The sequence below is a fragment of the Macaca nemestrina genome, chromosome 1 (assembly GCF_043159975.1).
Source record: "Macaca nemestrina isolate mMacNem1 chromosome 1, mMacNem.hap1, whole genome shotgun sequence".
NCBI lineage: Eukaryota > Metazoa > Chordata > Mammalia > Primates > Cercopithecidae > Macaca > Macaca nemestrina.
This window is the reverse complement of record NC_092125.1, coordinates 456817-470964: the sequence shown is the minus strand read 5'-3', so window position 1 is coordinate 470964 and position 14148 is coordinate 456817. Positions and strand designations below refer to the sequence as shown.

The following is a 14148-nucleotide window of genomic DNA, read 5'->3' as shown; positions in this document are numbered from 1 at the left end:
TTGGCCAGGCTTGTCTGGAACTCCTGCCTTCAAGTGATCTGCCTGCTGTGTCCTCCCCCAAAGTGCTGGGATTACAGCCATGAGCCACCGTTCCCCCACTGATTAGGTTAATTCAACTGCTTTGTCTTCAAGCTCTGTTTTTTTTTTTTTTTTTTAAATGCCAGTACCATCCTGTTTCGGTGTTTAATAGCTTTGTAGTATATCGGATAGTATGATGCCTATAGATCCATTCATTTTGCTCAGAATTGCCTTGGATATTTGGAGTCTTTTTTGCTTCCATATGAACTTCAGGATTGTTTTCTCTATTTCAGGGAAGAATGTCTTTTGTATTTGGATAGTGATTGATTTAATTCTGTAGCTCTCTTTAGGTAGATGGATATTTTAATGGTATCAGTTCTTCTAATCCACGAACACAGGGAATCTTTCCATTTGTTTGTGATCTCTCCAATTTGAGTTTTATAGTTTTTCTTGTAGAAGTCTTTCACTTCCTTGGTTAAATTTTTTCTGATTTACTTTAGCTTTTGTAAATGGGATTGCCTTATTTCACTTTCAGGTGGTTCACTGTTGGCATATATAAATTCTACTAATTTTGTATGTTGATTTTGTGTCTTGCAAATTTACTGAATTCATTTATCAGTTCTAACAGTCTTTGCTGGTGTCTTTAGGATTTTTTAATACATGACCTTGTCACATCTGTAAACTGGGAAAATTTGACTTCCTTCTTTCCAATCTGGAGGCTTTTGTTTCTTTCTTTTACCTAATTTCTCTGGTTAAGACCAGACACAACTTCTTTTTCTCTTTTTTCTCTCCTGAATTCTTGTGAATTCAGGATGTTATTCTTGTTTTTGAATAGTTTCTATTTGTACTTCTGTGGCTGTGTATGAATGATGCCGGAGGATCTTCTATTCATCTATCTTGTTGCTGTAACTCCTGAGTCTTTCTTGATGTTTAAAAATACAGTTTGCTGTTAGAGTATAGAAATTCTAGTTTATGTACATTGGGTTTATATCCTGAAACTTTCCTGAATTTGTTTATTAGGAAATAGTTTTTGTCGAAGTCTTTGGTTTTTTTAAAGTGTAATATTACTTTATTAGCAAACAGAAACCATATCACTTCTTCCTTTCCTGTTTACATTTTTATTTTCCTTACATAATTGCTTTGTCTGGGACTTCCAGTACTATGTTACATAAAAGTGGCAAGAGTGACCATTCTGGTCCTTTGCTGGATCTTAGAGAAAAAGCTTTCAACATTTCATTGTTAAGTATTGTGTCAGCTGTGGGTTTGTCATATGTGGGCTTTATTATGTTGAGATACATTTCTTGTATACCTAATTTGTTGAGAGTTTTGGAATTTTGTCAAATGCTTTTCTCCATCTAATCATACAAGTGTGTCATTCATTCTGTTAATGTGCTATGTGATGTTTATTAATTTGCATCTGTTGAAGCATCCTTGCATCCCTGAGATGAATCCCATTTGATCGTGGTGAATGCTTTTTGAAATGTGCTTTTAAAATTTCGTTTGCTACCTTTTTTTGAGGACTTTTACATTCATGTTCCCAAAGGATATTGACCTGTAGTTCCTTTTTTGTTCCCGTGTCCTTCTCTGGCTTTGGTATTAGGGTAATTCTGGCCTTGTAAAATGAATTTGGAAGTATTCCCACTTCAATTTTTTGGAAGGGTTTGAGAAGAATTGGTATTAGTTCTTTCAATTTTTGATAGAATTTTGCAGTGAGTCCATATTGTCCTGGGCTGCTATTTTCCTTTTTGGTGGGAGACTTTTATTACTACTTCATTGCATTATTCATTATTGGTTTGCTTAGATTTACTGTTTATAATTCAATCCTGATAGGTTTTATGTATCAATGAATTTATATCTTCCAGTTTATCTAATTTAGGCATGCAATTTTTCATAATCTTTTGCATTTCTGTGGCCTCAGTTGTAATGTTTCCTTTTTAAATTTCTGATTTACTTTAACCTTCTTAGTCTAGTTGATTTTGTTTTCACAAAACAACTCTTACATGTTTTTGCATTGGTTTTATCACTTATGTTGTTTCTTCTGATTATTAATCTACTAATTTGGGGTTTCTTTTTTTCTACTTAATTAAGGTACAACATTACCTTTTCTTATTTGAGGTCTTTCTTCTTTTTTGATGTAGCCCTTCATCGCTACAAACTTCTTTGATCTGCTTTCGCTGTGTCCTATAGGTTTTGGTATGTTGAATTTTCCATTTTCATTTGTCTCAAGCAACTTTTTATTTTCCCCATTAAATTTTTTCATTGACCCACCTATTGTTTAGGAGCATATTGTTTAATCACTATTTGTAAACTTTCAGATAATTCTTTCATTCATTTACAGTTTAAACTGCTGTGATCAGAAAAGATGCTTGATATTTTGATCTTCTTACATCTTTTCTATAGTCAAATATGTGATCTAACCTAGAAAATGTTTAATGTGCCATTGAGTATAATGTGAATTCTGCAGCTACTGAATAAAATGTTTTGCATATGCTTTTTCGGTCCATTGTCCTAGAGTGCAATTTAAAGCTGTTATTTCATCGTTGACTTCCTGTCTGGATAATCTTTCCATTGCTGAAAGTGGGGCATTGAAGTTTCTTATTTTATTGCTCTCTCTCCCCTTAGATCTATTAATAGTTAACTTTATATATTTAGGTGCTCTAATGTTTAGAGTGTATATAGTCACAATTATTATACACTTTTTGTTGAATTGGCTTTTTAATCATTATATAAGATCTTCTTTGTCTCGTTCTACAGTTCTGGACTTAAGCCTATTTTATCTGATGTAAGCATAGCTACTCCTGCTCTTTTCTGGTTACGACTTGCGTGGGATATCCTTTTTGACCACTTCACTTCAGTCTACATTTGTCCCTGCAGGTTAAAATAATCTGTTGAAGGTAGCATTCTTTATTCATTCTGCCACTGTGTCTTTTGATTGGACAATTTAATACATTTACATTCAAGATAATTTTTGATACATAGGGACTTAATACTATAATTTTTTTAGTTGTTTTCCAGTTATTTTGTAGAGTCTTTTTTCCTTCCTTCCCATCTTTTGGGGATAAGTGATGTTTTGTCTAGTGTCTATGTATTGATTCCTTGTTGTAAAAAAATTTCTCTACGTACTACAGGTTTTTGCTTCGTAGTTACAAGACTTAACAAAAATATTATAACAGGTTATTTTAAGCTGCTAAACAACTTAACTTCGAGCACAATAAAACTATAAAATCATTTTTCAAGAAATTTTGCTATATTGTTTCCTGTTACAAATGTTTTAAAGATAACCATAAAATATGTCTATAATTATAATCCAGCAAATTGAGAGTTGACACATGCTCTAACTCATCCAAGTTAGAGTATGCATTTTATATTGTCTGAGTTCAGGAAAAATATTAAAAACTAGTTCTCTCACATTTTTTTCCAAAACACTACAGAATCTTTGTTATAATCATAAAATAATTGGGTGTGGTGAGAGAAGAGGAATCTGTACATTTGAAACCACCTGATAATTCACTAGTTGGACATAGTCCATTAGCAAATTATAGGCATGCAGCTACCACAGTTGTACTTTTATGTAACAGGTTCAGCAGGCCCCACCTCCAATGTCCTCCTATCAGCCTATCCTGGTGTAAAGGCACAGTTGACTCCACTTAGATCAACGTCATTTAGATCACCATTCTCATTTACCTGGTCTCTATGTTTTTGGTCTTGCACATCTCCAATTGATTACCACACAAATAACATTTCCAAAACGCAAATCTGACCATTTCACTATTGTTTTTAAAACCCTGGGCCACACAAGGGCAGGAAAGGAGGCTAAAATGAAATAAGAAGGAAGGATCTCCTGGAGCATTGATCTCTTGCTTGGTGAGAGCCTGTCTTTGCCCATGCTGTGCTTTTCCCTTCAGCATGTCTCTGAGCACGTTTCCCTGGCTCCGCTATCACACACTCAGCTGAGGGTAACTCCTAGTCACTATTCATTCAGCACTGAGCCGCAGAGTCTCCTCTCAGCTCCTTGTTTGAACTCAGCTGTCACAGATGGAATTAGTGTGTCTTTATGAGCTGTACCCTTCACACAAGAGCATCAAAATGATTTATTACATTTGTTTGCATAAATTACATATATTTCTCCAATTCGTTGGAAAAAGTAGCCATGTGCTATTCCAAATTTAATCTTATTTAGCTATTTTTAATAAAGCACAAAATGTTTGTTGAATAAATGAAGGATTGAATGCTGATGCCGTCAACTCTCATTGTTTGTATAACAAGTTACATGTTTGAAATCTCAGCTCAGGAATCACCCTGGGCAGGTAACCTTCCCTAAAACTCCTTCCACTCAGGTGTAATATTTTTTCTGCAGTCCATTATGTGGTCTTACATCCTCGGTATACCATATGGCACTGAATATTTCAGAGGCAATATCGACTAGGTGCTGTCAGAATCAGACCATGCAGAAAAAGGTAGCCCTCAATAAGGACGTGATGACTGGATTTTCTAATTAGACACAATGAAATGAACATGATTTCTAAGATGTCATAATTCCACCAAGCAGAAAGGAGAATATTTTCAAAAAGGGAGAAAAGCCTGGTATTATTTGTAAATGATTTGAAATTTACAGAAAACTATCACAAATAAAAAATAGTACAATTAATACATATACACCCTTCACCTGGATCCACCTGTGGCAGCAACATTCAATTCATGACCTTTTTGCCTTTAAATATTTTATTATGCATTTCCTAAGGTTAAGGATTTTTTTTCACAAAATTAGAGAGCAGTCATCAACTTCCAAAAATGTTCCATTACTAAAACACAATCGTATAAGAATTTTGGGTGGACAAGGACAGTAAAATAGAGTTTCCACACAGTGGAAGAATTCCTCAACATGAGATGAATATGAGATGAGACATCATTGTATGAGAGTCTAAGGAACAACATGGGGATAAAAATCCTAAGTATCTGATGGGTAGAGAAAAGGAAAATAAATCTTTACATCCAAATGTCCCACTTTTTAATTTCCTAAAGGACAATTCTCACAGTTAACATTTTCTTCAGAGCCCCCATGACATCCTTATTCCTAAGACTATAGATTAAAGGGTTCAGCACTGGAGTGAGGATGGTGTAGAAGACAGATACCATCATGTCCTTCTCAGGGGTGTGGTAGGAGCTGGGGAGCATGTAGGTGTAGATGGCAGCCCCGTAGAAGAGGATGACCACAGTCAGGTGGGAGGAGCAGGTGGCAAAGGCCTTCTTCTGGCCCTCTGCCGAGTTCATCCTGTGGATGGTGAGGAGGATGAGTAAATAGGAGCTTGAAATGATCGTCACAGGGATGAGGAGCATGAGGACACAGCATAGGTACATGAGGGTCTCATAGAGGGAGGTGTCCGAGCAGGACAGGACCGTTACAGCAGGGACTTCACAGAAGAAATGATGAATCTCCCGGGATCCGCAGAAGGGGAAGGTCATGGTGATGGGAGTGAGCATGAAGCCATCCACTGAGCCCAGGAGCCAGCAGCCCGATGCCAGGAAGAGACACACCCTACGGGTCATGAGGACAGGGTAACGGAGAGGATGGCAGATGGCCACGTAGCGGTCATAGGCCATGGCGGCTAGAAGGAAAAATTCCGAACCTACTAGTGTCACATAGAGGAACATCTGCATCCCACACTCAGGGGCTGAGATCTGATTCACACCCATGACCTGGTCCAGGAGCATCTTGGGCACAGTGACAGAAATGTACACCATGTCCATGAGAGACAATTGACTGATGAAAAAGTACATGGGGGTGTGGAGGTGGGCGTCAGAGTGTATCAGAAGGTTCAGGACAGCATTTCCAGACAATGCCATCAGGAAAACCACAAAAATGACCACACATAGTAGAGCTGGATGTTTGGATCGTCTGAAGAGTCCCATCAGGATGAAATCCGACCATCCAGTGTGGTTGGCCATCCAGGTGGTGTTGGCCATGAGGTTTCACCTAGGCCACCAAGAAGAGTTTTGGAGTTAGTGTAATGCATCCCTTTGTAACGAGTGTTTAGTGAGTACTCACGTTCGTGTATGCTGATTGTGCTAACCTGAGTAAGTCCTGTGGGTCTGGGGAGTTGAGTATATAAATGACATATAACAAGTTTACAAAACAAACTAAGAATTCACAACTCTAGACCAAGAGAATTGGTAACTGATAGTAAGGTTGTCATGGTTCAAATTAATAAACTTCCCTGATAGTGTCATTTATCAACAAGTGCTGGAAATTTGCAGAACCACCCTCCTCTGCTAACACAAATGTGACTCATTGAAAGATAAATCAAACTCGTTATTTCTAGAGTTTTTGTCGTAGAGGGCTGGATTGAATTAACATCTCTGGTTTAAGAAAATAGGCATCTTCAAAATACTCTGAGGTATATTTGATATAAGAAAGATGTAGCAAGCAACTAAAGCGTAACTTGGAAAAGTTATACCAGATGTTTGAAACTCCTCCCCCCATAGGATCGGGCCATGCTGTGAGGCTCTGTGATTGCATGAAGTGAGCCTCACATTCTCGTGAGCAGGGAAGGGTCCTCACACACGACTGACCCTTTAGACATTGAGGGACATGAGTAAGGAGCACACACACAGACTCCAGCCATAGGTCCATCTTTTTCTCTATCTGCCACTCCCTTTCTCCAGTCTACATCAAAAAGGATAAAAATCATGTTTGAGCTCAGGTGTGATGAGGGTAAAATGAGGAAATGTAATGAAAGTGCTTAGAATAGTAAAGTTTCCGATAAATAAACACATATACTCTTAAAGAGTTAATATCTATACTATTCTGCACAACCTACCTAAGATGGTTGCTACTATTATATAAGATGCATTACTTCCATTCTCCAGATTCAGTGCCTATTCATACATTTAAGAGGCTGATTTATAAAATAAATGGCAGAAGGTCTGCAAAATAAAGTATATGACCCACTTGAAAAAAAAACACTTTGGGTTTTATATGTGTGTTTATGTGTAAATATTCTGGTTTTATATGAATATAATGTAAACATATTTATGTAAACATACACAGGTTTATAATATATAAATATAACTATATTCTACATTTCTTATTTTAACCCTGGTTATGCAGAGCTTTTTGGAGAATCCCATGTCCTTCCTGTCTAGTATGTGGTCCTCCAACCTCATCTCCTTATAGCTCCTCTCATTTTAAAGCTCATTAAATCTTAGTAAGGAAGAACTAGCATTTGGAGGGTCACTGCTGTTTATCAGACAAGGCTTTAGTTGGTTTTGCAAACATCATGTGCTTCACTGCCTGCCACAATCAATCTTTCCTACCCACTGAGCAGCAGGGAGGAAAATCAAACACTGAGATACCTCCGACTTCACCTCACTGTTTCCTTCTCTACCATGACACTCACAGCCTGTCTGTGTTATATGCTAAAGATGAATCAAAAACGAATTGAACTTCAGTGCACTTAAAGTCACAGTCAATCTATTCAGGAAAAATTAATTTGTCAATGTGATTTAAAGTGGAATTTTTAAACAGCTACAAAACAAGGGCAATAGACACAAAATATACCTGGCCTTTCTGAAATAGTCCATAACAGCTTCTTCCACGTTTTCTCTGAAAGAAATTAAACTTTTCCAACTTTTCAACTTCTGACATGTTAAATGTTAAATTTTGATAGCCCTTGTCAAGAATAAGGACAGAGTAACTCCTCTTTCTGGGAAGACTTTAGTTGCAGATATGATGCAGGGACATTTTGGAATGAATTTACAAGTTTCAAATACATTTTGTATTCATGTAATAATTGTAAAAACTAGCTAAGATGTTCAATTCACCAAAAGTTCCGATATTCTGGGAGGCTTTGATGCTTTAACATAAATATCCAACAAATCTGAGACACATTTTATCTGTCTATTTCTATACATATGAATAGATGATAGGTAGGTAGGTGAATGGATAGATTATTTGTATCAAACACGGTCCCCACTGGCAAATGGTGGCTGAGATCTGTGCACAATTTTAAAACATTCCTATAAACTGCAAAACACACCTGCTGATCTTGTCTGTATTTGTGGCCAAAGTGAAGCAAGGACCAGAGTGACCAGCACATGTGAAGCCCTAAAACGTGTTTGCTCAGTAAATTGGGGGGTAACAGGAGGGCAGGGAGATGCGGGGTTTGCTAAGCAAATCTTTGCACTTTGGTAAATGGGGATCACTATCATTAAGCCACTCAGAAAGCTCACCCAGGACATGGGACAGATATGCAAACACTGTGTCCACATGTAGTGACTGGCCCCCTGTTCATTCTTATTCTTCTGTATCCGCTTGTTTGGGTTTCATGTAAATTGCTTAATGCATGTTTAACTTGGGGATTTATTATAAGTATAAATGGATTCATATCAAATCTTTATTTGAAGCAGACACCATCCCAGGAATTGTTCTAATACCAATATTAAAATTGTTTAATACTTTACATTTCTTATTTCCCAAGAGCCTATGAGTTACTTCGTCATAGTATTTGCTCTTTTTACATATTAAATTCAGGTTGTCAGGGTGCCTGCCTAATATCACACACCTAACCTGAGAAAGAACGCATGTCTCAGCCCAAGAGTGGGACCCAGAGCACGTGACTCTGCCTCAGTCTCTAACGGACACCATCCTCCCTCCGCAGTCTACACTTGGGTTTAGGCCACACTCTGTGGGTTTCATTAGGGAAACATAAAATGATTGAGACATTGTTTCTAGAGTTTTGTAACCCTCAGAAATCATCCCCACTCAAAAGCAAATCAGTCACTTTTCCTCTATAAAACTTTAGTGACAGGAAAATAAATGCATCTTTGTATAAAAATCCAAAAATATAGAAAAAGATTTTTTCCATAAATGGAAATTAAAAATCCATTTACAATTATGTCACAGTAAATAAGTGTTATATAGAAGTTTTAAGAAAGAATCATATGTGTTTTTCTCCATTAAAAAATAAAGACAAAATGAGGAAATACTGTGAAGAACTAACAGAATGTTTCAGAAGCAGAACAAGTCGAGAGCAGCGCTTACCCTTTTGTTTCTATCAGTACTGCCTGGCAGAACTCACCAACAGACGCTGTCTTGAACCTCACCTAGACGAGCTGGTGGTGTGTGGTCAGGTTAAGAGCACAAAGAGAAGTAAGGAGGTGACATCATGCCTGCTTTTACCATGTCCACCAGGGGAGTGGATGAAAGCTTTCCGTTGACACATCACCTCTGGGATTTGAAGAAGAATGCAATTAAGAGAGCTAAAGAGGTCAGTAGGTAGCTCTCCTGAACCATTCTGGTTTTCTTCTAATGGCTTTTAAAATTTTTACCTGTTTTTAAATGCATACTCTTAACCAATATTTATAATAATCTCAGATCTCATCATCAAAATCTTATCTGTGAAACATATGAGTTAGTTAATAGACTTAGCCTTTTCCACTTTACAAAATATATTCTATATGTATGTATAGAATAAGATGTATATATTCTATATGTATGTATAGAATAATAAGAGCTAGTCCTGATGAGAGATACGGTGTCTGGGCAAGGGGTTTGTGGTGGAGGAGGTAAAGTTGGATTGCTATTTATACACACAGGAATTTGGGGGCTGGGCAGGTTGGCATGGAACGCTGAAACAAATTTGGGACTCCAGTTGCCCAGTACACATCGACCATGAAGATTATGCAAGGCTAGTGCATCCATGAATCCAGAGTTCATAAGAGAAGGCAGTCCTGAAATCATGGGTGTGAGAACCAGTGTGTATGGAGGAAACAATGGGATTGCACGAGGAAGGAGGGTCAACATCCTATGCCAGAAGCCAGAGCAGGGGAGGCTAAGTTTACACATGAACTCTTTTCCATTGGTCTTCCACTGGATTCCTTTAAAATACCTTGTTTTATTGGGTGTTCCCCTCATGACGATTTTAAACATCTAGTGAAACAATTCTTGTCTTCCTGTATGTTCATGTTCAAAATAGTCAAGCTTTTAACAGTTATTTTTTCCTTTCAGTTGATCTATTTGGCTAGGTTCAAAAGATCTAACTAATCGTACTGATTGGAATACAATAAAATATATTTGGAAAGAGCTGATATTGTTAAAATGTTGCAGATTTTTATAAACAAGCGTGATAGGTCTCTCCCAGGCATCCAAACACTTAGAGGTCAAGTCTGGATTTTAAAATAATTTTAATAAAATTCTTCCACAATAATTCAGATTATTGAGATTTTTATATTTTTTGAAGAGAACATTTTTAAAATACTTAAAATGTATTTTAAATATTTTAAAATACTTAAAACATATTAACAATGACAAGAGCTATTGATATATATTTTTTTCAACAGTAATATTTATGGTGGAAATCCTGCTTAAGTTTTACCTTTTTTACATTTTAAATGTAAACTGAGAAAATATTTATAAAAGCAAAAATAAAATGTGAAGAGCTATAAACATATAAAACATGTCAAAAATTTTGTAATCGATCCTGAAGACGCCATCAGAGATATAAAGAAATGGAAAGATACACGCCCAGAACAAAGGAAGAGGGGCCACCACCTTTATGGACTGCAGGTCAGGATATCAAGCCAAAGAGGACCTCAAGTCTTAAAATCTAATGTAACTTTCCCTGACAGGTTTCAGGCTTGCTTTGGCTCCAAGATTTCTTTATTACTTCCAATTTCTCTTTCAGAATAGGAATGTCCATCCTACACATCAGTGTCACTGTTGTATCTTGACAGCAGATAACTTGCTGTCTGGTTTCACAGGTTTTAAATTAACTTACTGAGTAAAATCCAAGTTGAAGAATGTGCTAGAGAACTATTCTTAATACAAAGATTAAAAATATTAGCATGATGGTAGAAGAGGAGCTCCTATAATCATATCCCCTCAAAGCAGCAATAATATAGCAGCCAACCAGACACAGAAGTCCCTTGCCGGGAACTTCTGGAACTTGGTAGGAAGTGTCAAAACTGTGGTGAATCCCAGCACTGAAAAGAGCTATTTTGAGAAGGCAGGAACTCACCCAGGTGGCAAGCTCACTGACTGTGGTCCTGGCTACAGACACAGAAATAACATCCCTCCAGACTCAACTAGAGCCCTGTTGGGCATCGGTCCTGCCACCTGAACCATCTGCCAAGGGACCCAGAGGCAGTCACACTGACGAGTACCTCAGGTAACAGGCCTGCTGACCTTAGTTCTAGCTCTGGACCCTGAAGCAGTCCATGACCAAGCTCCAGCCTCCCTCAGCTATAGTCTGAGAGACCTGCCAGGAGACAACCCTGTTTCATGTGCCTAGAGGTGGGCCCACAACTCTAGGTCCAATGCCAATCTTGAAGCAGCTCTGTTACTTGGCACCCTTTTTCCATTGCTCAAGAGCAGTCCTGCCCTCTCAGTGACCTCTTGGGTGACACATTCATTGATGCCCCAAAAAACAAGACAGCCGACATCAGTCAGCTGGAGTTCCTGAATCAGCCCTCTTATCCAGCTCCAGCTTCCATTCAACCACAGCTTGGGGATATCTTACATTTACAGGTACTACGCAGGAGGTACACCCATCCATGCAGGACAGAAGACCTCAGACTCAGCTGTGGTCCATGACAGCCCTGAGACTCAGCAGGTCCAGGTCCTCTCAACTGTGGTCTGGGGATGATCTTTCCTGCCCAGAGACTTTCCCACCAGGGTAATGGGAGTCCTTCGAGGGACTGAATAGAATCCACACCCATCTCCGTACCTGGTAACAGGCCTGCCCTCTACAGAACCAAATGTGAACCCTGAAGCAGATCCTAGTGATCCTAGTGATAGCCCTATTGACCAAGGTGCTAGAGCCAGTCCACTCTACCCAGGGACCAGACAGGATTTATCCTCAACTCCACTTCTGGTAACAAGCTGCCAACTGAAAATTCTGCTGTAGACCCAGGAGTAGCCACATGACATAGCTCTAACCCTGTTTAACTACAATCCTGGAGGTAATTCTTATTAGCCTAGAGAAAGAACAGAAGAATGTCTTTACCTACTGAAACCAGTCTACACAGACCAGAAGAGCTGTTTGCACCTTCAGATGTGCACACATCAATGCACAGCTACTTGAGTCACAAGAAATCAGGCAAATGTGACACCACCAAAGTAATAAATACCACCAAATAGTAAAGCTCCATTAACCAACCCCAAAGAAATGGAAATCTATGAATTGCCTGACAATTTTAAAATCATATTAAATAGGATCAAAGAGCTTCAAAATAACAGAAATCTAAAGGTAATGAAAAAAATGTATAAACAACTTGAGAAATTTAATAAAGACTTTGAAATCATAAAAGGAAAAAATTCATGCATTGAGAAGATTTGTAGTCAAATTTGCAACACACTCTAGTACTGTAATGGAGGTGTGTAAATCATTTAACTTCAGTGTAAAGCTTGTGAAGTATTCTGAATACAATTACAGAAGTGAAAAGTTCAACAGAATACTTTAACAACATGTTTCATCATACAGAGAAAAGAAGCAATGAACTTGAAGTTAGATCATACACTTAGAGGAACAAAAATTTTTTTAAAATGCAGAAACATCTGGGAACTATGGGACAACATCAAGCAAATACGTATGTGCATTATGACATTCACAGGAGGAGAAGAGAGAAAAACAAAGCTAAAATGACAAAATTTAACTTTGTGAGGGATAGGAACACACAGATTCATAAAGTTCAAAAGAACCCAAGCAAGAACAAACCAAAACATTATACCTGAGACATATTATGATCAGTTTGTCAAAAGTCAAAGACAATTCTATAATTCGGAAAAATATGGATGAGGCCAGAGGACAATATTTTTTAAAAGCCTGATATAGGACAAATGTTGCACAATTTCATTTATATGTGAAGCGTCCAATAGTCAAACACATAGAAACAGTAAAATGTTGGTTACCAGAGTTTGGAGTGATGAAGGAAAAGAGAAGATGTGGGTCAAAGGATACAAAATGTTATTTAAGTAGGAGAAACAAGTTCAGGAGGTTTATCGTATGTCATGGCGACTGCAGTTTCAACAATCATATACTTGATAATTGCTAAGAAAGTAAGTATAAGAGTACTCAGCACATGAAATGATCACTTGAACACAGGAGGCGGAGGTTGCAGTGAGCCCAGGTCACGTCACTGCACTCCAGCCTGGGTGACAGAGTGAGACTTCATCTCAAAAAAAAAAAAAAAAAAATCTCCCAAGAAAAGCCTAGGACTAGAAAACTACTTGGTGAATTTGTCCAAGCTCTTCAAGAATTAATACATATCCTTCTCTAATTTTTTCAAATATTTGAAGAGGAAAAACACTTCCAAATTCATTACTGAAGCCAACATTCCCTTTAAACCAAAGCCAGGTAAGAACACTAACCCCCAAAATATTATAGGTCAATATTCCTGACAAACAGCTTTCACAATATTATAGGTCAATATTCCAAGACAGCTTTCATAATTTGATAAAAATTAACAAAATACTAACCAACCAAATTAAGCAGTGCATTAAAAGCATACTTCACCATAATCAAGTGGGATTTATTCCTAGGATGTATAAACCAAAAGTATCTGAGACATGTCTCAACAGTTTGAAAGTTCATTTCACCAAGGTTAAGGACATGCTCAGAAAAAAGAACACAGAATTACAGAAATAGACTGTGGTCTGTGCTTTTCTTTAAAGATAATTTTGAGGACTTTAATATTTAAAGGGGAAAGCAGGCTAGAGGGGAAAGAGGGAGAGTGTGATAATCCACAGGTTGTAAGAAGAAAAGCAGCAAAGGAGCGGGTAGGTGAAGAGTCATGTATTCCTTTCTCACTCAGGAAAAGGATCCTCGCTTTACGCGAGGTGAGGAGAACATGGAGTAACTGCCTGTTACTCTAACCTTTTATCTGTAGCTAACCAATTAGGAAAACACACACACACACACACACACACACAAAACAAAACAAAAGGAAAGGCAGTTTCTTGCATAACAGCTTTCAGCTTAATATCTTTTTTCCTTTTGGCATAGTCAGTTGGGGTCCCAAGTTCCCCCCCACCCCCAGATGCCAAGATGGTTGAACATACACCAGTCAACAAATATGCCACATTAACAGAATAAATGACAAAAACAATTGTTCACCTCAATAGACATAGAAAAA

The 14148-nt window shown here is 37.7% G+C and overlaps 1 protein-coding gene across 1 annotated transcript; it reads right to left on the bottom strand.

The window, feature by feature from the left end:
• Positions 1-5033: 5033 nt before the first annotated feature.
• On the bottom strand, positions 5034-6081 carry LOC105466480 (olfactory receptor 2T5). Its single transcript, XM_011715445.2, has one exon. It carries the CDS (start codon positions 5980-5982, stop codon positions 5035-5037), a length of 948 nt encoding a protein of 315 aa, XP_011713747.3. The 5' UTR covers positions 5983-6081; the 3' UTR covers position 5034.
• Positions 6082-14148: the final 8067 nt, after the last annotated feature.